The 26,805-nt window shown below is 40.3% G+C and overlaps 1 protein-coding gene across 1 annotated transcript; it reads left to right on the top strand.

Annotated features, from left to right (window-relative positions):
• The first annotated feature begins 8,502 nt into the window (after positions 1-8,502).
• Positions 8,503-26,509, top strand: cds2 (CDP-diacylglycerol synthase (phosphatidate cytidylyltransferase) 2). The gene is made up of 13 exons (XM_023397738.2): positions 8,503-8,728; positions 14,518-14,660; positions 15,799-15,895; positions 16,425-16,522; positions 17,461-17,600; positions 19,362-19,420; positions 20,095-20,177; positions 20,460-20,547; positions 20,771-20,839; positions 21,715-21,867; positions 23,297-23,416; positions 23,725-23,828; positions 24,881-26,509. The coding sequence occupies exons 1-13, from the start codon at positions 8,657-8,659 to the stop codon at positions 25,014-25,016; spliced, it is 1,362 nt and encodes a 453-aa protein (XP_023253506.1). The 5' UTR covers positions 8,503-8,656; the 3' UTR covers positions 25,017-26,509.
• The last annotated feature ends 296 nt before the right edge of the window (positions 26,510-26,805 follow it).

Raw genomic sequence — 26,805 nt, 5'->3', positions numbered from 1 at the left:
TAAAATACAATCATCAAATATAGAAATAATTATGCTATAATATATAAATAACAAATTGAAATATGTAAGGCTATGTGTATAACATAAGGCCAAGTGTAATAATGTCAAGTTTGTATATAAAATAAACCATGAAGGGTAAAAGTGTGTGTGAGTGGAGTCTCTTTGTATTCACACTGTTGTACTAAAACGCTGACAATAACAACTTATACATTTTAAGGGCTGAAAGTTATAAAATATGATGTTGGTCTTTACAGAAAAAGGTGACTGACATGATGATGAAGTCCCCAAGAAAACATATGTTCATACCTGATACTGCCCACAGCCTAAGTCACCTATTCATATATAAGGGCACAAGCACCTGGAGCCTATCCCAGCATGCCTTTGGGTTCATTACCATGGACAGATACAACTTTACATCCTGGAAATTTAAAGCTTCCAGTTCAGTTATTTTCAACATTCACACATCATCCTCTTACTATTCAACTCAAAAGCTTCCATCCCACACACTTCACCTGACACTACAACTGACGACAGCTACATTTTCACCGTCAGTGCTCACACTTCATCTGACATTTCTACTTTCATTCCTTAACCATCAAAATAACGCTGCAGCTGCTTTCATTATATTTTGTCTGATTGCAGCTCTGCTTATTTCAGCATTTTAACCAACAGGTCAGTTTTTTTCCATATGACCTTCAACTGACAAATGAATGGCTTTCATTCTTTTAACCTCAATCGTGCAAACCCTGCTAAACATACTCATGAAGTGACACTTAAACTCATTTAAGTGCTTCAGCTGTTTAGTTTTTGACGTGTGTCGTTGTGAGAGGATAATTCAGTGATGCACTTCGATGCATCAAGATACGCGATTGTACAAAAAGGCAGCAACTTTGGGTTATTACAGCCTGTTCCCATATTGGCTCATCCCAGCTACTGTGTGTTGATCTTCTCTTCATACTGATCATCCTGAGTGTAAGAGCATGACACATCAAACTGGACTAGAGCCTGCCACCACTGCGGGGAGTGTGGCTGTAAATGCTGCTTGGAAAGGGATCTAATGGCACCACAGTGGGCCGAGGTGATGGCACTACAAGAAGTGATGGCACAGTCAGACCAGATCTAGAACAGTTGAAGCTACATGCTTTGCTCAAAGGCACCTTGACAGCATTTGTTATGGGAAGAGGTGTGTAGTTATTTACTTTTATTTCTACAAAACTAATACAAACTGTGAGCCTCCAGTCACAAGCCAGGCTGCCCTCTCAGTCTTCAGGCTGCAGTCGATACCTTGTCATTAAAGGGCGGAGCTGCATAATGTCTGCTGGGTGTTACTATTGGCTCAGCTTCTCCCTGCCTGCACCCAGAGGTGAAAGATGGAGGCGGCTAAGATGGATGGCAGTTGCCAACGTTGGCCCACCAGCACAGCTGTCACCAGCAAGAACTTCATCACAGCCTCGGACTGTTTGTCCTGTGTGTGTGTGTGTGTGTGTGTGTGTGTGTGTGTGTGTGTGTGTCTGTCTTGTAGGGAGAATCAGCACAGTGGCAAAAACATTATTATAGCACTAACAGACAATCAATAAAAGTGTCAGAGAAGCAGGAGGAAAGTAGAGAGGACAAATGGTTCTGACAACAAACAGGAGATGAAAAGGACACGTGAGTTTCATTTCAGGAAAAGAAAAGGCAACATGATACAGCAAAGTAAAAGACAAAAGCTGCAAAATCATCTGTGGATGTGCTAAGGACAATCAATAATACTGAAGTAGAGATAAAGATATATCCACTTGCACTATCTGCACATCTTTTAGTATATCTCCCAGGGTGGCATAGTGGTGCAGTGGTTAGTACTGTGACCTCACAGCAAGAAGGTTCTGGGTTTGAACCTGCATGTTGTCCTCAAGCCTGTGTGGGTTTCCTCTGGGTACTTCGACTTCCTCCCACAATGCCATGCAGGTTAATTGGTGACTTTAAATTGCCCATAGATGTGAATGTGGGTGTGGGTTGTTTGTCTCTATATGTCAGCCCTGTGATCAGGGTGTACCCCGCCCTGCCCAGTGTCAGCTGGGATTGACTCCAGCCCCCCTGAGACACTAAAAGGATAAGTGGTAAAGCGAATTAATGGTTGAATGAATGAATGAATTACTTAGCCAAGAGTATATTTCTTGTCTGACACACACTGACCAGCTGCTCTGTATCTGCAGAGAGGGTTAAGTTCCTTTTCATCATATCATTAATAGCATGATTGAGTAGCTGTGTACAACTCAGGGAACACTAAGCCATAGTTTAGGGTTAAATTTCTTAAAACAAACTGATATGACACATCATTCAAATTAAAGGTTGTGGTATTTACTATCAGCAGCTATAGCATTAAGTATGATGTCATAGGAAATATACTGATATTTAGGGAAATGATCTTGATCACTTTCTTGTTGATGAGAAGATCGATACAACTCTCATATTTATGAAGCTACAGCCAGCAGCTTGTTAGCTTAGCTTGTGGTTTTACCATAAAGGGATTTGTGAGGGTGTTTATGGGCCTGGACTCTTCTCATCACTGTGAGGTTGGGTTTGGGAGACTGGCTAAGAAATAATCTGGCTCATAGCAACCTGTAAAACCACTAAGTGTTGTGTTTACACTGTTTTTCGTACTGATTAAACAGTTATTTAGCGATCTTTCCAGGTGCTGCAGGTGGGCAGGTTTGGTTACTTCTGGACGCCTCGGTAAGACAGAGAACAAGTTTGTTTCCTTCAGATGATTAATCATTCAAACGGAAGACTGTGGTGTACACAGCTTTGGCCATAACTGTAAATCAATACAGTTAAAGAGGAACCTAACACTGCCTGAAAACCTGTTTTTTGCTGAGCGGTACTGGTTTAACTTCTCACCTTGCTGCAGTGATGTACCGGTGTACTCCAGGACATCACTGCCGGGTTTGGTTACAGAGACCAACACCTCCGACCAAGCCCAGACAGCAAAACAGTGCTTTTCAGCCTGGTGTTAAGTTATTCTTAAACATATTTTAAGACATACCATGTAACTCCAAATCTCTGCTCCTCCTCAGACCCTCCTCTCTCTGCATGCTGGACTCAGTATGACTGATGCTCTGTCTTTCCTCAGTGACATGAGGAGAGTTATGACTCGGCATGGACCTCTGTGGTGGGGTGTCAGACAGGGAGTGTGTCAGAGGGCAGATTTATAGAAAATTCAAGAGTCCGATCAATCCCACGGCTCTGCGGGCCCGCGGCCTGCCGCTGGCTGGACCGTGGAATCGTCCTTGATTTGGCCACGCTGCTGCTGTGTGCGTGCCGAGCTCTGCTGTCAGCAGATTCTGTTGTTGTGGAGGTGCATGCATAATTGAACTGCTCTCCTCCTCCTCCTCGTCCTCCTCCTCCACTGCACCCCCGAGACCCTTCCAGATAAAGCAATAAATACTCAACCTCAGCATTTAACAACCACCCTTCCCTGTTCCTGCTGCTGGGAGTCCACAACCATATAATTACATTTTCTCTTTTAAGTGAGTTAAACACAGAGATACTGGCAAACACACTCATCAGTGACCTTGCCATCTCAAGTGCTGACATCCTGAGTGAACACTGGTTGTGAGGGTTTCTTGGACTTATATATGTATATTATATAATATAATAATTATATAATAATAGTTTTCAGTTTGCACAAAGTAAGAATGGACAAAGCTTGTGCTAAAAGTTTGTATTTTACACCAGAGAACAGTTGACAAAGCTGCTGTGTGTCAGCTGTGTATCAGTTTCCAGCTCATTTCCAGTTCAAGGATCAGGCTTTTCATTCATTGTTGCTCTCTGTCTCGTCCTTCCCCTCTCTGTCTCCCCTCATCCTTATGTCTTTTTCTCTCTGTGTGTCTCTCTCTCCCCCTCTCTCTCCCTGTAGTCCATTGCTATATATAGACTTCTGCATTGCAGATGTCCCAGAGCCCTGCAGTTTTGGAGGAGCTGCTGAGGAGTCCCAGCCAAAACCCTGGCTGCCTGACACACACAGAGTGCAGGCGAGCAGAATCATCAGACTGACTGTGCACCACAGGTTGGGGCAGCTGAACCATGACAGGACTGTACACGGTATCAGTGTACATGTGCCGTATGCTGTGCAGAATGACTGAGCAATGTCCGCGGCATCAACACTGCGGCAAGGATGAAGTGCCCCCCACAGAATGGAGTCAAAAGCACTGCAGTCATAATCTTTGGGTGGGTGTGTGAGTGGTTGTGTATTTTTGTTGTCATGCTAATTTTTCTCAACTGTTTCCTTTCTGCTCTTAAAGTCTTGTTTTTAAAAGAACTGCTGGGTGATGGTTCAAAGTTTTCGAAAGCTTTACATGTCTTAAAACTTCAAGGATGGAGAGTGAATAATCACACCTTCAGAAACAGTACCAATCACTGTTTATTCCAAAACATGTTTATTCCTTATGTAAGTCATGACAAATAACTGTAGTTAATTATTTAAATGACTGTTGGGAACAAATATCGAAATAATTCCAATTAAAAGTATAAAAATAATAAATTTGGTGATGTAACTTCATCAAATAAGTTAAAATATTTAAAGAAAATTTGTGGAAGCTTGGCATAAATACAGCAAAGCCAGAACACCTATAGAGTAACATGGAAAAAACAATTAAATATTCCTTACATGCAACATCAATTTAGTTTTATAAAAATGACAGAAAAACAGACAAAAATTCTTTCTTGTTCTAAAACTGGCAAATAACAAGGACAACATAAGAAAATTGGAAGTTAAAAGACTGTGTCAAGTGATGGCGAGTGTGATTATCGACTTGCCTCTAAAGCTTAAACACTTAAAGATCACCTCTGATGGAAATCAAGTTTTTAACCTTGTTAACATTCATATGGGGTTTTTTATATAATACATGACATATCAGGGGCAAAACAAGCAGTCAACCTCATAACTGAGTGTTTCTACCTTGGAGCTGCAGGGAACCAATGACAGCCTCATAAAAACAGATTCAGACAGCCAGGGTTTCATACGTCACAAACCTCAGGAACCAATCCTGTCAACTTGTGGGGACGAGGGGGCGGGGCTAAATAAACCTGAAACCTTATCAGTACAGATAGAGAGAGTTTTCATTAGCACAACCACTAACACTGTGTCAGCCAGTGCCAGCTACAAGCTAACAAACAACATAAACAAACAGAAGATGCTAACCACGCTAACTGTTCTGATACGACTATTAGTCTCTGATTCTGGTCTCAACAGATTCCTCATCTGAGTCTGGGTCTGACTGAGTGTCAAACATGTGGCTGAGTCTCTCTGATGTTTCCTGCTCTAACCATCTTGATACTCTCTGCTCTTTCACCTGTCAACCTGGAGCAAGCAGGTGGTGGGCGGGGCACAAGGTTGAGCCAGATTTCTTCCAGAGGAAGTAAGTGAAGATGTTTTTCCGTGTCTGGAGAGGAAGTATAATGAAAAGAAGTGAAATTGCAGTCTGTTTACTGGGAGAAAAGAAGTGTTTTTCTGAGTATGTACTTGGTCTTTAAGGCAAGTTTATTTGTACAGCACCTTTCAACAACAACTCAATTCCAAGTGCTTTATATAATACACAAAATGCAACCTAAGAACATATAAAAAAAAACATAAACAGGATTTAAAAGGATTAACCTAAAATAGGCAATAAAAATAAACCAGGCCTGCCTCAAGATAAGACACAAATAAAGTGGGAACAGAGGCAGAGTAGCTACAGTACGTTGACAGGTTTAGTTCTAATGTTTTGAACATGACCTGCACAGGTTCCTTTTATCTTTATGCAAAGTGGTCTGTAGTGGTCTTTATGCAAAGACCACTACAGGTAACTGTGGCAACACATTTTGTAAAAATGTTGCAAAAAATCAAAGAAAGTCATGTAAATCAGCTCAGACGAGGAACAATAGTTTCATTTTTTGATAACTAGTTTATGTAACCTAAAGATTAGTCTGTCAGATTTTGCAGAATGTTGTCTGGGTGATGTATGAAGATATAAACTGCATCATCCTGATGATCCTAAAGCTCCCTGTTCTGTTTCACAGCCATGTTAGGACCATTCATCACTGACTACAGAGCCAGCGAACACACTACAGTACGGTGTCAGATCCTATTGAACTTATATATTTGAGCTGCAATGCTCACCTCCTTTTACTTCTGCTGCAACAGCGGTAGCCCATTAAGTATTTATAACTGCTGGCTTCTGTCAGGCAACAGGACTGACACAAACACGCACACACACACATGCACGCACGCGCACACACACACACACACACACACATTCCTGGAGACCCACTAACCTTACCTAACCTTAATCATAACTACTTCTTGCTTAATCATAACTACATGGGCACACCCATACCCATACCCATACCCATACCCACACACACACACACACACACCCACCCACACAAACACACACACACACACGCACACACACATAATTACAGTGAGCCTTTGCTGCCACTTGGTGTTGAAGGTGCAAATTACAGATAGTTTAAAAGAAGCAGACGACCAGGACCATCACACGCCTTGTAGTCTTCATGGAGACTTCACTGACTGACATAGACCTCCATTGAACTGATAATACGCTTGTCCAATAAATGTTATTGAGTTTTTAAAAAGAAAAACGGACCCACAATACCTACTCATGAAGAGCAGGGGGTATTTTTGTTGCTTGGAGATTTTTAAAAGTTTTACTTTTATTTCAGCTGGTCATTATTATTATTAAAATTATTATTATCATAAAGTTAAACACTTACTGAATACAGTCTGTCATCATACCGAAAATGTGAGTGTATGACATAATATATGACAATAGTAAAATTAAACATTCAAAAGGCCTCATTTGACTAAGAAGAAGAATTCTGATATATATATATATATATATATCCCCAGATTCCCTCTATTTTGGCCACAGTTGACATCACATACAGTCATCTTTACATCTGTGAGAGTGTTATATATGACAGCACTTAGTGGCACGTGCTTTTGGAGGCAAAGGTATATGGTAAGTATAAGGTCATGAATTAAAGTTCCTACACACAGGTAACAGGGGGACAGAAACAGATTGCTCTCAGTTTGTTATGGTGACTGGAAACTTCATGTGGCCAGTCTCAAATTAAGATAAATTAAAACATTAACTCTCTGGTCTTTCTGACAATCAGTGGTCACAACCTTCTTGTTTCAGCTGCCCTGTTCTCCATCAACATGTCGATCCAGGGTTGGTCTCTAGGGGGAGGTAGTTGCCCTCTGACAGGCAGTGTAGCTGATTGAATGGAGCTGAATAAAAGGTGCTATTTGAGACAGGAACATTTATAGGCTCACATGAGAGTTGATTCCAGCTCCACAATGATGCAACAGCGTAAAACACCATGTTACAGTTCCTTTATCTTATTGTAGGAAGAGTATTTCTGGTTCATTATGAAATAGTGGCAGCACAGTGGGAAACAGTTTTTCCATTGCAAAGCCTTTCTGGGGTCATTCTCTTTAACTTGCACTGCATATTTTAAGTTTACCATTTTATAACTCAGGTGCTTCACAGACAGATTATTTTGGATTCTTTCCTTGCTAACTAAAGGGTGGTGTCGTAAAAAGTAATGTAAACGCATAATGTAAAGTGTCACAATACTTCTCCTCTCTGTTGTAGCTCCAGGGTGTTTCCTTAAACTGGCAGCCTGTTATAACTGGACTGGGCACACTGTCCACAACTGTTCCTTATTTCACAATAAGGAGGTGAAGCAAACGTAGTGGAAGAAACCAATTTCTGACCATGAATCTGCAGAAGAGGCCTCTCTTGTGTAATTCTTAACAAGGAATTCTCTGATTTCTTTTCTCACTAGAGGGTGGTGTTCAAATAGTTTCTTTGTTTTATGCTTCTTGTTTTATTGCGCAAACAGTAATCATTGCATTGTTGTTACTATCAGGACACCTGCCAACCTTGGAAGAGATCCTTATTGTGTGTCTGTTCCCAAGGAATTTTCCACTTTAACTCTTCAGATAAGTTTTTTTTTTGAACAGCTCCCCTTACAGCAACACATGGTTCAACAGTGTTAAACACAGGTTACCAGCCCGGTTGGGCAAGGTAACGTTAGCAGAGAAAAGTCAATCAGCTAACGCTAGCGCTAACTAGCAAGCTTGGTTAGCAAGGTGAATCTGTAATTCACATTAACTGTGATATCAATATTATATATTGTAATATTGCTAACCCTTCGTGGTGCATTATGCACATTGTATACTTAACTAAAAATGCATATAAAGTGCATTACATCTGGAAACCATGAAGAAATTTAACATTTACTTACTGAAGAAACTGGACACCAGAATCCTTGGAAGCTCTGTTAGTACAAAAAAAACTTCGGAAAAACTTTATTGATTTAGTATTTCATGATAGAAGTTGAAGCTTTTTGACAGGGAGTGTTTTTGAGACAGATTCTTTGGATCTATCTATCTATCTACTACATGGACTTTATTTTGAAAACCGGAAGTTTTGTTTTTCGTTTATTCCTGGTTAAGTGATATTGACTGGGTTCTTCGTGTGAACAGTGTTGCTGTGCAAAACCTTACCAGGATCGTAGCAGAAGATCTGTCAGTCACTATAACAAGTTTGTGTGTCGGAGCCACAGGACCTTCGCTGTTGTCGTTAAGCTACGATCTGCTAAGATGACAGAGCTGAGGCACCGTGGAGCCAGAGACACCGACCCAGCGTTACAGCAGCAGCCGTCAGAGGACAAGGTAGCCTTAGCCAAGAATCAGTCCTGCCATTTGAAGTGATGCTAATGCTAGCTAGCCAGCCAGCTATCCTAATGCATTAGTGTTAGTGGCTCGTGTAACGTTAGCTAGAGGAAAAGAAATGTCTGAATTCATTAAAACACGGGGTTTTCGCGTGTTTTCTTCGGACTCTCTTTCTTACTTACTACAATTTAAGAGCAGATACAGTCCGCTGAAGCGCGCTGTACAAATCATCCGCCAATTTACTGACATTTTAGACTTGATTGGCTGATGCTACTCACCGTCTTCCTGGGTGTGTTTTCGTCGTGAAGACACCAGGCAAGCCACTTGCAGAAGTTAAAATTGGATTGCATTTAGCTCTGCTTTCTCTATCAGGTATATGCCGATGTATAGAATCGCTCTCCTTCTATACTATAAAACTTAGACTGTATTTGAATCGTCTTCTTTACTTGCTGCTGAGCAAAGCAACAGTAAATTCTGAAGTATTTGACTGATGCCTGGTGAGCTATCCACATACACTGTCCCACATCAGGACTACATTAGCACTGAAAAAGCCTGATGGGCACCTCTCCATATCTGTTATCTGGTGTCTTTGCTGTGAACTGTTTGTTTTTCCACCAGCTTGTTTACTATAGGACTGCTAAACGACCAATGTAACAGCCTTAGATTGACTAATATGAATGCTACAATAGTAAGTCATACTGCCTTAGGTATTATATTAATCTCCTGTTGTGCTGAAGCTGAAGGGAAATAAATGCATTATCTGTGTTAATATGGATTTAAAAGTTGTTTCCCAGTGAGTAGTGTGACCTAGGAGAGGTGTGTGGTAATGGTTGGATGGATCTATCTAGGACATGAGGACGAGATTACAGAAAACTGGAGAACAGCTTAAAGCATATGGGAAATTAGTGGATCAGAGCATCAGCTACATCCCAACGACAAACCACACAGGTCTTTTTAGGGGAATGGTTGATTTAGTGCTTTCTCTGAATGTGCTGCTTTTTACTCCATTTCTCTTGGTCGCTATGTGTTTCAGGACAGTGTAGATAGTACTGACTGAAGTTGCTTTGGTGCTTCTAATGTGGATCAGCAAGTTGTGCAATAAATTCATTATAACGAGTGTCCTATGAAGTGATGTAGAAATTCAGAGAAACAATAAATTATCATGGCTGCTTGAGGTGAGGGAGGCCCACAGACAGATTGATCCACAACATACAGTTTATTAGGTCAGTAAGCTGTTCTGGTGGGTCCCTGTCAGTGACATAATCATCATACCAAGGAAAAGTAAAAAAAAAAAAAAAAAAAAAAGAGGTGATTACTAAATCTGTTCTGGCCCTGCCTTGACATTTATATCTGGATGAGCTTTCCAAGGCGAGCTCTACAGAAAATTACATCAGTTTATAAAAGGTGAAGTACTTTTTATGGTGGTTAGCATAAATAGTAGTACTGTGAAATCAATTCACACGTTAATCACGGAGTCACACTTTGATTAAATTACAAAACAACATACTGGATACCAGCTTGATGCATCATCTGTGTACAGTTCTGTTAAAAGATCTGGTTTCAGTCAGTAAGACTCATTTTAAATACGTACATGGTCTTCAGCTATAAATATTTGCTTCTGATGAACTCAGCACGACACAGCTGAAAACCTGGATGAAAAACCTCATCAAACCTCATCTTTCCCTTTTGTTGCTTTATGAAGGACCCACTATCCTCTGGGTTTTGATGCCCTGGTCTAAAAGCTGTAAAATCCCACTGAAGATGGGACTTAGATCATAATTGTGCCTGTTTTCTCACAGCTCGCAGGTCTAGCCTTTCCTAGTGAATTGGACATAAACAAAACAAAGACACTCAGGGTTGCCGCTCATCTTCCAGAAAGCCTGAAAGGGGAGGAGTGTTTATGTGAAACCAGCTCCTATTTTTAACTCAAGCATCCTGAATGACGGATATCGTCTCCATAGAAACCAGCAGAGGGAGATTGAGTCTGTGTGTGTGTGTGTGTGTGTGTGTGTGTGTGTGTGTGTGTGTGTGTGTGTGTGTGTGTGTGTGTTCCTGTTTAGGCTTCTGCATTTAGTTGGTGGGTTTTGACAGTTACTGGTAGATTATTTTGTTAATTGTTTCCTATAATTTGAAGTGTACATGTAAATTTTTTTCATTTATCTGAGTTGTTGCAGAGAGTTGTGTTGGCCAGTCAGGGAGTCAGTCTTTTGCTTAGCGCTAACAAAGTGATTGTTGCAAATGACAAACTGTGATCCACAACCTCCATATTATATCTTTCTAATGAGCCAACTGAATCCACACAGCAAACTAATCAGTTTATTATAATAAACTTCCTTTCACATTATAAGAACATTAATTCATTTTATGACTTTTTTATCATTAATACATCGATTTTGCACAATAATACGTTTTATGATATAACAGGAAAAACCTCCTTGTTAAATCAGATAAATTTATTATCTAGTAATAACAGGAAAAAATGTGACATAATATATAAAATACCTTGCTATGAATGTGGAAAAGAAGATATTTTTTATCATAACAAGAAACTGTTGGCAGCAATGTTGTGGACTCAGTTGATAATGTGGTCAGAAATACACATATAAAGTGCTTTTACATTGTGAATTTGACTGGTTTTCTTGTTAATGTATATTATGCAGGTCTTTTCAAGAATTTGATAACATGACACTGTATCATAACAAGTGCCCACTGTCCAAAATATAATGGTGTATCATTACATCAGCTGAAGACGCCTGAATGAACCATGACATTGACTATGAATGTGGTGTTGGGGTTCTCATTTATTTATTTGTTATAACATAGATTTACATGCATAAAGAACATAATTTTGAGGTGGTTACATTATCACAGCATTATGTAATGTACCTTTAACCTGTTTAAAAAAAGGTCAGTAAAGTTCAAAATACTGTAGGTTGATAATGACAGACATGTCCCCGGCTCAGTCTTTGCAGCATGTTTGCTGTCACCATTGTGAAAGTAAACGTGTAGAAAAAGGAACAAAAACACAGACGATAGCTCAGTAAAATAAGACAAAATATCTGGATTGTTAGTAATGGAAAATATAAAAAGTTTCCAGCTGCAGTAATATAGCAGTGTCTAACAGTAAAGGATGTGTGTGTGAGACTGAGTGGGCGTCACAGCAAGTCAACCATCTGCTGTGTGACTGTGAAGTGAGAGCTGTGAGCCTAATTTGGTCACCAGCAGCAGAAAGGTCAGTGGGTGGGAAGTGAGAGAAATGAAAGGACAGACTGACCTCTGGAAACCTCTCTGTTCAACTGACATCATCTGATTACCTCCATCCTTTGATTATTGTTACCATGGAGAAGCAGAGAGCGGAGTGTGCTTTAATCAGGTCTCCGTCAAGTGAACAGATGGTTCTGAGAAATCAACAGTATGGATGGAGATGATTTGGCGCAGTGTTTAACCTCCCACACACAACCTTGCACTGGCAGTCCTGCTGCTGTTTGCTTAATACAGTATGTCCATCTCTGATACCGTGAACCTGAGGCAGCGTGTTCAGTGTTGTATCAACATGTGTACAATACAGAAAATGGGCTGGACTGTTCTGACCCACAGGGCTTGGTCCACCCATACAGACGTTTTTACTTATTTTGGCAGACTGGCCCTTCTGAGCGGGTATCTACAAACTGCACGTAATTGTTCACCTTAAGCCCCTCCCCATAACAGAAATTGTCCAATCATAGCTTAGACAACTGAAGCAGTGTGTCTGTTGCTATATAGTACGAGTACTTACAACACACAGGGGCATTAACTAAGTATTGGACAAATCAGTTTGTTTGTCTACTATAACATAAGCTACAAACGTTAGCATGCATTGCTAACTAGCTCACTGCCTACTGTAGTGACCTAGCATTTTCTCCAAAGCTGAGGAGCCCTTTCATTAGCTAACTACATTATTAAATGGTATTACAAGCTATCCAATCACACATCCAATGTTAGGGAACATAGACAGTACAGTGTAGGCCAGCATTAACAGCTTTGTCCTGCTCTTTTTATTTTTAATTACAACCGGACATGTTACCTGATGTTTCACTAACTCAGTCCTCAACTTCAAAGTGATGTGAAACACAGTCTAAAAATAGGAAAAATAAGGTATAAGTCTAATCTCAGTTTTCTCCTAGTTAACATTCAAACATGGTGCTGTGAGTCCGTAATCACATTTTGATTACATTTTTAATAACAATACTGTATTATAAAAAACAGGGTTATGTAATGCTGCTCCTCACTGACTTGACAAGCACATTGGATCAGCAGGTGAGGATGGGTAACTTGATGCCTGTAACATTTATCTTTAGCCTCAGTCTTTCAGCATTATATCAGGATTATAATTATGCACATTTAAGAGTCTTTGACGGGGATCTCACGGAAAGCTTGACACCTGTAGGAGCAGTAGCAAATGGAGGCTGATTTGTTGTTCCTGTTAGAGAACCTGCACCTCTGTCGCTCTTTGGAACATAGTTTGGTGACCTAAAAAAACCCAGTGTCACTTCACCCACCGTCAACCTGAGCAGAGATTTAATCAGGCAGAACTGAAAACACCTGTGAGCCTTTAGATTCTGACCAGTCTGGTTGAATATAAAACCATTTTGTGAAGAAATGCAGGTCAATTTACTATGATTTTCTGCTTTAGCTCTATTGGCAGGGTTATTGAATGTAAATAGCAATTGTTGTCATTTTAGGTATATTTGGTTGCAATTTATTTTATTTAATAACTTTAATAACGTTAATTTTGTTGTTTTACAGTTGTTATATTTGGTCATATCAGTGGGAATGTGTTATAAGTCAAATAATAATCTGTTTGTTTATGTTTTCTTTTTTCATTTTCTTTTTTAACACGCAACTTAGATATATGCAAAGATGGTGATTACAGTCTGATCAAGGAGATATTAACAAAAGTACTTTGAGAAAAGGCTCAGAGCATAAGATTGTAGTGGTAAGGTGAAGTAAGACCACTGCTCACATAGTATCTAATGTATCTCATAATGATAACCTGATAGCCTCTAACATTTAAATGTTTATAGAAATAATTTAGCTTGCGTCTTTCTGCATTAATTCTTATTTCTACCTCTAAAGTGAAGCTGATTTTACGATCTCTGTGTGCAGCTCAGAAAGTCAGATGACAGTTTGTTCTGAATGAAGTTATGTTAAACAGTGAAACATTTAGATTGATGACATTTCTCAGTCAAAGCAGCAGCTTATTCTTTCAGTGGGGAACAAAGTGCAAAATATGTATGTATATCTTTTACTGTAACGGGCGAAAACACCAAGAGCCATGTCACCTAGATACAGTGTTGTGATTTAGTTTGAGGCAGTCGTCATGTTAATAGCATTCACTTCTAGTTTGACGGTTTACATAGTGAAATGAAGAGCTTCACTTACATTCCTTTAGCTCTATAAGTCCTGTGCTGCTGGAACAACACAAATACACTCAAATCTCCTTATGTGGTAGTAAAGAGAAAAAGTAAAAATGATTGAGTAAAATTAATTGAATATCATATGTCATATACAAGTAAGAGCAATTCTTGAAATATTTCATGGCTTCTCAATCTGAATTCAGGACGGAATAAAGTCAAATATAAATGTATATGAATGAAAAGTGTTCCTGGTGATTCTGTGGTTGCACCTGTGGTTGTTTTGCTACAACATTTTACCTTTACTAAATGTCTTCTTTCTCCTCTGTCTGTCTGTCTGTCTGTCTGTCTGTCTGTCTGTCTGTCTGTCTGTCTGTCTGTCTGTCTGTCTGTCAGGGTTCAGACAGTGAGCTGAAGGTGGAAAAAGATGGGGTTTCAGACACTGAGGCCAAGGTGGACTCAGGGGTCCCAGAGGTGCCGGTCCCTCCTGATGACACCCCTGAGGTTCTAAACAAGGCCCTGTCCGGACTCTCCTCAAGGTACCATTACTGTAAAAGAGAAAACCAATAACCAGAGCTGTCTATTGAGAATGTGTTTAACAACATGTCTATAAAGCAGAGTGCTGAGCATGTAAAGTAAACTTGTCCTGAATAGATGACAACCAGCAAAAATAAAATGTATACAGTACATGTTTGACACTTGTTATCTGTGTAGAGCTACTAACCTAAACAAAAGGCCCATGTTTGTCCTGGACTTCATCTCAGCACTGCTGCACATGTGGAGGAGTTATGATTCACACAGAGGAATCCCTCCTCACACAGTTTTCTTTGAGCAGCAGTGAGTGCAGTCACACTGTAGAGATGTTAAAGCTGCAAGTTATGGAAAACATATTCACAATGACACAAACAAGGCACTCTGCGCAACACATGGAGGGGATAATGCATATTGAGGTTCCTTGGTGTAAAGAGACATTTTTTTTTTTTTTTTTTACCTACTCCAAGGAGGTTTTGTTTTCACTTGTGTCTGTTTGTTGGTTTGTTTGATGGTTTGTTTATTTGTCAGCAGGATTATGCAAAAAGTAGTGCACCGATTTGCACCAAACTTGATGCAGGGATGGGGCACAGGCCAGGAAAGAACCTTTGAATTTCAGAGTGGATCCAGTTAAAGGGGCGAGCGGGTCAAGGAAAAACCTTTTTTTTTGATCACTTTTCTTACTATATTGTGAGATAAAGCATTTTTCAGTCCGTCAAGAAATAACATTTGGATCCTGATGTTTAATATCAAACTTATTTATGGTGTAAAGAGTTTGGTGCAGATTCAGATATCTGGAACAGGTTGAAGAAAATCTGCTGAATCTGCATTACACACAGAGTTGTACTTAATAGTAAGTATCAGGGCATATGAGACCAGCAGCATGTAGGAATGCTTACATCAGTATTTCATTCAAAATGCAACGAATAAATTTACACAGTAACAACAGTGGTTGCGACACAGCAGTGAGACGATTCATGCAGCTGTATAAAGTGTATAACACTGACATTTTCTGTTATAAGAGCTACACAGACATGTGTAGGTGTGTTTGGGCTTGGCGGAGGTATGCGCTCCACTCAGTGCCATTCTAGTTCACCTTTTTTAATGAGTTGACATTGAACAAGTGTTTGTTTGTGCTTCCTCCAGATGGAAGAACTGGTGGGTACGAGGCATCCTCACATTAGCCATGATCTCCTTCTTCTTCTTCATCATCTACCTGGGCCCCATGGTGCTTATGATGATTGTGAGTACAAACAACACTGATGGTGCTCAAACAGCTTGTTGTGAAATCTTTTTTTTTTTTTTGGTCGCTTTTGTGGAATGAAACACGGTTATTAAAATTCATGGTTCAAAAATAACGTTTAAGCCAAGGTCTCATATATGTATATATTTATATTTAAGGTACAGACACAGCTCATTTTCTCACTGAGTTGTACATTTTTTCTTGAGGTTCATAGCTCAACCTCTCTGCAGCTCGTTCTGTGCATCTGAATTTGAAAAATGTAATCTGATGGATTAATGAGATCCTGGCTCTCTAATAACACGCAGGACCGCTGCTCCTGTCATCTGGGAATTCCCTTGAAATGGGCCTGCCAGCCATTTTGTGTCACTAGGACAGCAGGCCATGCACACACACACACACACACACACACAGGCACATACACACCCACACACACACACACACACACACACACAGGCACACATGCACAAACACACACAGAGCTCTGATGCTTCCTTTGCTTTGCATGTGGTGACACAGTTTCTCTGTGCAGGTCCTCTGTGTTCAGATCAAGTGCTTCCAAGAAATCATCACCATCGGCTACAGCGTCTACCACTCCTACCACCTGCCCTGGTTCAGGACGTTGAGCTGGTGAGGAGACACACACACACACACACACACACACACACACACACACACACACACACACACACACACACACACAGTACACAAGTGCACACACAAACAATTGAGTGTTTTTTACGAAGGTGTCATGAACACAGCAAAAGGTTTGCTTCTTTCTTATTGTTTCATGTTTGTCTCATGTTTTATTTTGTTGCAGATTTCCTGAGGTTTGTTTCCTGACCTGTTTTAATCTTGAGTAGATTGAAGATGATTAAGCCAATCGGCAGAAATACAGTGAATCATCAGCGCTGTTTGATTTTAGCAATAGTGATGTACAGTACAGAGCAGGGGTTTTCAAAGTGTGACACGGTGCCCCCCCATCAAATATAATGCTCCTCAGAAAATGTGAATAGTGAATCTAAAAATGTATGTATCATGTTTGTTTGTGCAGATTTGACTGAGTTATGACTCAGTACAAATGTAGGTGCAAATTGTCACTTCTCTGGCTGCGGCCTGTGTTAGTGAGCTGGATGAATCAAAAGTAACTTCCTGTTGAACACCAGCATGTTCCTGTCCCTGTCACCGCACAAACTATCTTTACCTCACATGTCTCTCTCAGCGCCACCTGGGGGAGGCCCGCCTCACAGTTTGAAAAGCTCTGGTGTAGACAGGTAGAAGAGCCCTGACATTCACTATGCCTGAAAAACCTGGTGAAGATTCAAAGCATCATGTGCAGTTAGTGCTTTGGAACGGTGGAATATTTGGGCTTGTTCCTTCATGAAGTTTACTCACATGTTAGATTCAAATCAAGCCCTGCAAAAAATGTGACGTGTCTTTGCAGCATATTACTGTTATTTTTCATATTACTGGTGTTTTTCTGCAGGCATAGTGAATTCAGAGTCTGATTAGCTGCTGTCATAAAGCCGTCACATATGTACATTTGCTCCAACCTTTTTGCCCCGCAGGTACTTCCTGTTGTGTGTGAACTACTTTTTCTATGGCGAGACCGTGACAGATTACTTCTTCACACTGGTGCAGAGGGAGGAGCCGCTTCGTATCCTCAGCAAATACCACCGCTTCATCTCCTTCGCTCTCTACCTCACAGGTACAAACACTAGAGGAGACTCGAGCTGAAAATAAAGGTCTGTTCTCATCGATGTGAGGAAAGGACAGACATTACTGGAATAACTTCCTGCAGTGCACAGTGTATGATGTATGAGTTTTCACAGTTGTCTTCTGGTGTTGTAAATGTATCATATCCTGCCAGTGGACCACAAAGAGATGCATGTATTCATTCAATAGTGACTCATGTCAGGTTCCACAATTTGTTCTGGTATAGTATATTTTACTACATAGGCAGAGGGGTATGGGCCAAGTGGAGAAGTCACATGATGCAACAAAACACCAGGACACCAGGGTTTCTAATCAGTAATGTCTACGTGTCCTATTGGAGCCAAAGGTGTCACAAGGTGACGCAGTAGTTAGTGACTGTCCTCAGGGATAAAGAAATGAATACATTAACATTTTATCAAATGATTAGATTAAACTGGTCTTCCCTACAGCAGAGGTCATATATTCAGTTGACTGTTTAGAGTTTGAGTTGATCACATTGCATCAGGAGTTTTCAGGCTCGTCTCAGCTGATCTCAGTGTTTGATTAATTAGATCTTTCCAGAGGGGAAATATAAATAAATGTCCAATTACAAATTGTTCTGTTCAGGAAAAGAGTCATCGGAAATTGAAAAGGAAAATTCAGAGGTGGACAAAGTGCATAGCTCCATTACTTGAGTCACAGTACACAAACTCCTGTTCAAATAGCACTCCACTACAAGTGAAGGTTGTTCACTCTAACTTTTACTCGAGTTAAATTACTGGAGTACTTGTTTACAGATCCTAAAGACTGAAGCAACCTACTGACTGAACTGACTGTAGAATCTGTGGAGTAAAAGCTTGTAGGATGTGATACAAAGCTGATAGAAATGGTCATAAGAACACAATTGAATCAAAAAAAGGAGCCATTGTCGTTTATGTATTTTTTCTGAACACAGCATATGGCCTATTGCATTTTTCAAAACTGACTAAAAGCTCTGCTTCAAAGTAACGAATACTTCATAGAAATGTGGCGTCAAAAGTGCAGTATTTGTCTTTTAAGTGCAGTGGCGTTTCAAAGGAAATGAAACTCAAGTAAAGTACTTAAATACAGTACTGAAGTACATGTACTTTGTTACTGTCCACCCCTGTCAAAACGTAGAACATCAGACTTTATAACTCTGTGGTCTTTGGTGTTACCATATTAGATTAGATACTTCAGAGTTGGTTATTTCAGAGACACTATGGTAACTGGAGAGGTCCCACTTCCTGTGCTACAGGTTTTCTGTCAGTTATTCAGAGCCACTGTAGCTGCTAACTGATGGCAAACAGGATGTGGTGGGGAAGGAAGCACCGTGACTCTCTCTGCCTACTAGATTCATGATGAAACTGAATGGCCTGACTTTCGCACTGTGTTCAGTGTAAGATAATGGTGTCATTCCCTCAAGTGTCAGAAAATGCTCAAATCTACAGGACATATTTTTAACATGTTGGAAAAGACTCCTCAGAACGTCTGGTTTGATTTCTTTTCTCCCAGTAAAAGAACTTAGGCACTCAGATACTCTGCTCTGCTACATCCTGTCATGTATACAGCATGAAACTAATGGCTGCAGTAACCCTGAGCTCCTCTCTGCACATTAACACTGGGCTCTGTCTGAAATAGGTCGAGCTACATTTAGCCAGAATTTGACCAAAGATGACCTGGATTCTGAATGAATGAGTTCTGATCACACCCCTTTCATTCGGTTTTTCATACATTATCTGTCCTGCTGTTGCAGGTTTCTGCATGTTTGTGCTGAGTTTGGTGAAGAAACACTACCGCCTTCAGTTCTACATGGTAAGTACCCTGCACCCTGCCTCCTCCTGGCCACCAGCCTCGAGGCCACTGGGTTATTGATGAAGCCGGCCAAAACACAGGCACTCGAGTGAGGGGAGAAGTGGGCCAGAGATTGCTCTAATGGAAATCTCTGGCACATAGTTGATTCATTTAGTGGTGGTGGCCAGAAACAGAGAAATCTGCCTCTGCTCTTGTCAGTGGTTTATTTAGTTTTTATCCTGAGCAGGTTTTACACAAACACAAACATTCCCACCTGACTGAGTGCGTTTGTCCACAGTCCTCTGCTGTCTGTAAGTGAACACATGAGGAGTACAGCTAGTTCTCACTGTCGAGCAGGAACACATTCTCCACTCACATTGAGGGTGTAATAAAAACTATTATCTGGAAACATTTTGTCTGTTGCTGGCACAACCCTTCACTGTGCAGCCACTGTTCATTGTTAACTTTGGAGGGAGGCAGTTCACACCAACTTAAAGTCATTTTCCTACAGAAATGTCTTAGCAGGAAATCATCTGTCTCAGAAAATGTTGTCGCTCTGTGTCCGGTCTTTGAAGAAATATTCAGAATTAAAACTCAGACATAATAAAGATCAATGAAGATGAATGTGTTTTGAACTGAAATCAAATGTAAACGTGTCCTCGTGTAAACATACCTTGTTAATCTTGTGTCTGCAGTTTGGTTGGACCCATGTGACTCTGCTGATTGTGGTGACTCAGTCTCACCTTATCATTCACAACCTGTTTGAGGGGATGATCTGGTGAGTAAACAATCCTTTATCACCTTTTATACCGTACAGCTTAACCACTTCAGTGTGAATATCATGGCCCCTTCTCTCTGATCATATCTGCCCAGGAAGTAAAATCTAATTATGCTGAAACCAAATTATGTTACATTTTTATGTTGGTTTGAACATGTATCGACCATTAGATATTGAATGAGTACTTTTTCAGATTGCCTCATCACGGATCTCTTGTTGCATAAAAAGTATTTTCATCTAGTCGTAACAATGACTGATGCGAACTCTCCTTTGTGTAAATAGGTTCATTGTGCCAATTTCCTGTGTGATCTGTAACGACATTATGGCCTACATGTTTGGATTCTTCTTCGGCCGCACCCCTCTCATCAAGGTCGGTTTGTAGCATCAGTCTTTTTAGCTCTGTAATATTTAAAGAGTCCTCTCCTCTCTCCAGTTTCGCTTGTAATGCCAGGTCAAGTGTGTGCTGTGTGGCAAACATAATCAGTGTCTAGAGGTCTGGGTGTTGACTTATGTGATTGGACATATTAAAAGTGTTGCTTTGTACATTGTAATATTTTAACCTGCTATCAACATCTGGACTGTTTCCTCTGCAGCTGTCACCCAAGAAGACATGGGAGGGATTCATTGGTGGGTTGTTCGCCACCATTGTGTTTGGCATCATGGTGAGATATGATTTCCGTTATAGAGAATTTGACCCTTTGTGTTCTCTGCTCCTCACACCACAGTGTCCACATTTCTCCACAAGTTTTCTAAGATAATTAAAAGTCCTTCAATATTCACTCATTCATGAAACATGACACCTGATTGTGTGTTTATATAAATTAATGCAATGTTGTCATGTTGAGAGGCGGGTGGAGCGGGTCGTCCACTAATTAGAAGGTTGGTGGTTCGGTCCCCGGCTCCTCCAGGCCGCATGTCAAAGTGTCCTTGGGCAAGATACTGCTACTGAAACTAGATCGGCATAAATGCTTCTAGTCACCGATCACCTTGAAACCGATCACCTGTGGTTAATACTAAGGTGTCTGCGGCTGAGAGAAGTGCTGTGTGCTGTGTAGTGTAGTGTAGTCCCTCCTCCCACCTTGTTCACTGCGCCAGCGCGTGACAGGAACTTTTACAAAGTGTGTGTGGGCGACATAACGTATGCCATCTGCAATGCAAGCCAAAAATGATCGGTATCGGCCGTGGATCGGTCGATCTCACGCATAGATGATCGGTTGAGATATATGTTAGCCTGGCTGGGGGATTCAGTATCCAACTATCTTTACATAGTATAATTTTAGACGGTAAAAATGCGACAAAGGTTCATCTACATTATAATGCTCAGACAAAAAAGCACACACAAATAAAAAAACAATTCAGTGTAATTGATGTTTTATTATAGAAAGTATTCATACATTCTGTCATTGTGTTACTTATGAACAGAATTATAGTGAAAATAAATGATTTCTCTTTTTGCTGGGGACCCCCAGAAACCCCCTCAAGGACCCCACTTTGAGACCCTCTAATGTAGAGTAACTGAGCCTTGCTCTCCCTACAGCTCTCCTATGTGATGGCCGGCTACCGCTATTTTGTGTGTCCAGTGGAGTTCAACAACGACTCCAACAGTTTCCAGGTGGATTGTGAGCCGTCTGACCTTTTCCAGCTGCAGGAATACGCCCTGCCCAGCGTCCTGGAGTCTGTCACCGGATGGGTAAGACTCACCTGCAGTCTCCCTCATCTCTCTAGCTTTATCTCTTAAGATCAGTGTTCTAGTCAAACGGATTACCAAGATATTCATAATTCATAGTTTTACGGCCAGTAAGAGTCGTGTTGTAAGGAATGTACAGTTGTGTTCAAAATAATAGCAGTCCCACATCACTAGCAAGATAAATCACTGTTTTTGTTTTCAACTTCTACACTGCAAGTAAGTTTCTAGAAGGTTTAGTAAAGGTATAGAAAACCAACAGACCCAACAGGCATGACGTGCATGCTGCTGATTCTGTGAAACTGAATCATTTACTGAAAGGGGCGTGTTCAAAAAAATAGCAGTGCCTCAGTTCAATTAGTGAGGTTTATTTAAGGATCAAGGCAACTGACGCTGCAAATGCTGGCTGTGCATTTGTCCTTGGAAAAACAGAGTAGACAGTTTGTCAGACGTCCTGCAAACACTGAATTCAAGCCACAGTGAAGACGGTGAAGCATGGTGGTGCTAGCATCATGATATGGGGATCTTTCTCATACTATGGTGTTGGTCCTATTTATCGCATACCAGGGATCATGGATCAGTTTGAGTACATCAGAATACTGGAAGAAGTCATGTTGCCGTATGCTGAAGAGGAAATGCCCTTGAAATGGGTGTTTCAACAAGACAATGACCCCAAACACACCAGCAAGCGAGCAAAATCATGGTTCCAGACAAACAGAATTCACCAGCGCCAGCACAATCCCCGGACCTTAATCCCATAGAAAACTTGTGGGCTGACATAAAAAATGCTGTTCATGAGGCAAAACCAAGAAATGCAGAGGAATTGTGGAACCTAGTACAATTGTCCTGGGCTGCAATACCTGTTGACCGGTGCCAGAAGTTGGTCGACTCCATGTACCACAGATGTGAAGCAGTTATCAGAAACCGTGGTTATGCAACTAAATATTAGTTTATGATTCTAGTTGAATCTTCAAGCATTTCTTCGTTTGTACAGTACATTTTTGACTTTGTAAAGAAAGATGTCAACACTGCTATTTTTTTGAACATTATATTTCTTGACTTTCTGTAAAATATTATCAAATTCAATTACTTTTTCCAATTTTCTTGCTTTGAAATAGAATGTGCAGTGTCCCCAATGCATTTGTGTTCATTAAAATACAATTTATTTGAAGAATTTTGTGATTTACTCACATTTTTAAAAACACTGCTATTATTATGAACATAACTGTATGTATGTATGTATGTTATTTATATCAGGGCCTTACTGTTAGTTTCAGCTCACAGACACAATAAAAAGAACAAATCCAGTTAAGAAATGCAGAACTGAAAAAAGAGAAGAACCCTTTATTAGACTGTTCCACTTTAAAACACTGGCTGTGACATGCTGGTATCTGCTGGTCTGTGTTATTCTAACCCCTCCCTGTCGTCTCCACAGACCACAGTGCGCCTCTATCCGTTCCAGATCCACAGCATCGCTCTCTCCAGCTTCGCCTCCATCGTGGGGCCCTTCGGTGGCTTTTTCGCCAGCGGCTTCAAGAGAGCCTTCAAGATCAAGGTAGAGACGAAGGACGTCATCCTGTCATGACTTTAGAGCCTCAGTCACCAAGCATCAAACATCCAGAGGCGTTCCACTCTCAGTCCGCTGCTGCTGTCTGAGGCTTTTCCTGTTCAGATTTGACAAAGCCTCCTCACCTGTGTTGTCCTGCTTGAACCTTTATATAGTCTTACATAGTCATAGAATATAGTGTGTATAGTGTTTGATCACATAGAAATTATTCAATATATGTGTTCCCGATGTATATATTAACTTATTTTATTACTGTTAATGACTTTTTGCATGTTTCCTGTCCTTTGTCCTTCCAGGATTTTGCCAACACAATCCCCGGTCATGGTGGCATTATGGACAGGTTCGACTGCCAGTACCTCATGGCCACATTTGTTAATGTCTACATTGCCAGCTTTATCAGGTAAATACAACATCTGTATGAAATGATGACACTTAAACTTGTTGTATTTGATCTTTGCTTTTTGTCAGATTTTGTCCTGGACATCAACAGTTAATCATTTCAACTCTCTCTCCTCCTCACTCTTACTTCCAAAGTTTTTACTACTGTAACCAAGCTAGTTAGCCGCAGATGCTACAACTGCAGCTTAAGTTAAAGCAGTTTAGCACCATTAAATCTATCTGTTACACTAGACTAAACAAGACTACACTTATAAAGGATTTATAAATGGTTTATAAATATATTATAATATATATTAGGTCATTAATTCTGCTGTTAACACTTTATAAATCATAAATAAACAATCATAAACAAGTTATAACAAAAGTCATACATTGATGCAGGCAAGATGAAGTTAATGCTTACTAATTAATCTAATTAATGAGTTACTACCATTCATAACTGGTAAAAGGAGCCTTACTGTAAAGTGTAAAACACATCATTTATTAATGAGTTACTATTATTTATAAACGGTAAGAGGGAGACTTGCTGGTGATGTGTTTTACACAATAAGTTTAACAATAATTTAATGATGATCATTTGATCTGCTATAATTTGATCTGCCAAATGAAACTTTCTGACCATTAATATGGTGACGGTGGTTAATTGTTAGTAACTTAACAAACGTGATGAAGCAGCAGATACAAATGCTCATGATGGAGAAAACAATGAAAGTTCAGTAACTAATGAGATATGTGGGCTCACTATTTGGCAAGCAACAGGTCACTGTAGACCTTTTTATTCTAATGTGTTATAACAGCTTATAAATGATTTATAACAAGCTAATTAATAAACTAGTTATAAACCATTATAAATGCTTTATAAGTTTGGTCCTATTGTAAAGTTGTAACTCTTTGAGTATACTGCATGACATGTTGAGAAATCCAAGCTTAATGCTCTTACCATGCCTAGCTACGGTTGCTAAGCTATCGCTTACACAGCACACAATAACTGTCTAGAAGAGGGATTTAGTAATACAACGATGTGTGATTGATTATCTGTCCGCCTTCTCTCAGGGGCCCCAATCCCAGCAAGGTGATCCAGCAGCTCCTGGCCCTCCGTGCCGACCAGCAGCTCCACATCTTCAACTCCCTGAAGGCTCACCTGACGGAGAAGGGCCTGCTGCCAGCGCTGGAGGAGGCCGCCGCCTAGATCCGCCCACACCGGCCTCGCCCTGAAGGGGGAGTCAGAGAGGAGGGCAGCGCCTGTGGGGTCCGTGCAGCCCTGGAGATCTGGGAGACTCGAAGTGCTTTGAGTGAGCGAGAACACATCTGAGAAAAAACAAAACAAATCAACAACAACAACAAAGAAAACCACAAATAACTACAGCCTTGGGTCATTCCATTTCATCTGGGTATGAGAGTGGTGTGTGTTTGTGTTCACACAGTCTGTGAATCATGTTTCTGACACCAGTGTTTTCAGGTTTAGTTAGTGAATTACTGTTACACATTTCCATTATAGACAACTTGTATCTATTCACACTGTTGAACAAAACGTTGGTCAGCTGTACATTTCTACCTGTAAACAGGACACCTTCTATATACCAAGTAATGTGTTAATATTTTACTGTACACTTTTTTTCTTTGTTTAATGCACTGCTCTCAACCCTGTTACTCACTGTAATGTTACTCCAGCTGCCCCCTCCCCTAAAATTTAAGTTTTAATTTTCTTTGTTGTGATTGTTTCTATTTATACATAGATGGTTTTTATATTTGCTATGTTCTATTATATCTTAAGGTCGTGTCTGTGTCTGTTTTATTCAGGCTGAATTCACTTTTACCATCTGCCAAGTGCATTTATGTGTGTGTCTTTTTTTTTTTTTTTTTTTTTTTTTTTTTTTTTTTTTTTTTTTTTTTTTTTTCCTGTGTTTGTTGCCATTCAACATTTCAAAGCCTCTCGAGCTTGGCCAAGTAATTGTCGTCATGTTATCATGTGTTGTCATGCAGAAATATAAGACGAATGAGGAGGTTACACTGAAGTATTTGATTGAATCTGACAGACACAGAATCCAGTCTCTGAGGCGGATGAATCCCAGCTGTTAGAGGTTTTTTGCAGTAAGGAGCAGTTTAGCAAAATGGTCTTTTAGTATAAGTGAAGGCCAGTGCGATGAACACCAGCACAATATAGACACACACTCCCTTCACCTGGTTGCTATTTCATGGCAAACGTGGAAGATAGACAGTCATGTTTTATTTTTTGGATTAATTGACGTGATCTGTGTTCAGACTTTTTTTATCTGTAACAATGACCTGTTAAAGGTTTTATACATTTTCAGTGAGGTGGTGAGATTGTTCATTACGGCTTCTATTTGTGACATTGTTGGGATGGGACTGTTTGTACCAGTGTACATGAGGCATGGTGATGGTTTCTACACTGCCAGAATCTGCTTCTGTTGTAACCTCGTCATGTTCACAGCTTCAGAGCAGAACATGTGGCTACCGCTGGTCTGCTCGACTGATTTGGGTGAAACCTTTCCTATAAAGCAGGTGGTTGTCTTTGTAACGCATCTGATTTTTAAGTTTGCCAATACCATCAGATGCTGTATCCCCACCAGTGTTCATCCCCAGGAGGATTCTGGGATGTGTGTGACACTGGCAAATGTCTGTTTGATTTGGTGGTAAAATATAAAAACTGAAGTTCCTTTACTGTTGGTTCATTTCTGTTTTTTAAGTTTTCTAGAAGAGTTTCTTCCACAGTCTGTAGTTATTTTAAAGGAGCACCTCACCGATTCTTACCCCTAAACATCAGTACTAATCAGACTGTCTGGGAAAATAACCCCGATGATGTCATAGTGATGTCATTACGACTGAGCTTGAAATTTTACCTGAAAGACGGCAATACAAACTGGGTTGTGGAATTTCAAATAGTGTGGGCCTTTATGAGGAGGGTCAAATTTTAAAAAAAAAAAGTTAATTGTTGAGATGCATTATGGGAAATGTAG

This window comes from Seriola lalandi, unplaced genomic scaffold (genome assembly GCF_002814215.2).
Source record: "Seriola lalandi dorsalis isolate HSWRI2012SDOR001 ecotype SW California unplaced genomic scaffold, Sedor1 jcf7180002054883, whole genome shotgun sequence".
NCBI classification, from domain to species: domain Eukaryota; kingdom Metazoa; phylum Chordata; class Actinopteri; order Carangiformes; family Carangidae; genus Seriola; species Seriola lalandi.
The sequence above is the reverse complement of the archived record's forward strand: the minus strand, read 5'-3'. Positions and strand labels throughout refer to the sequence as shown.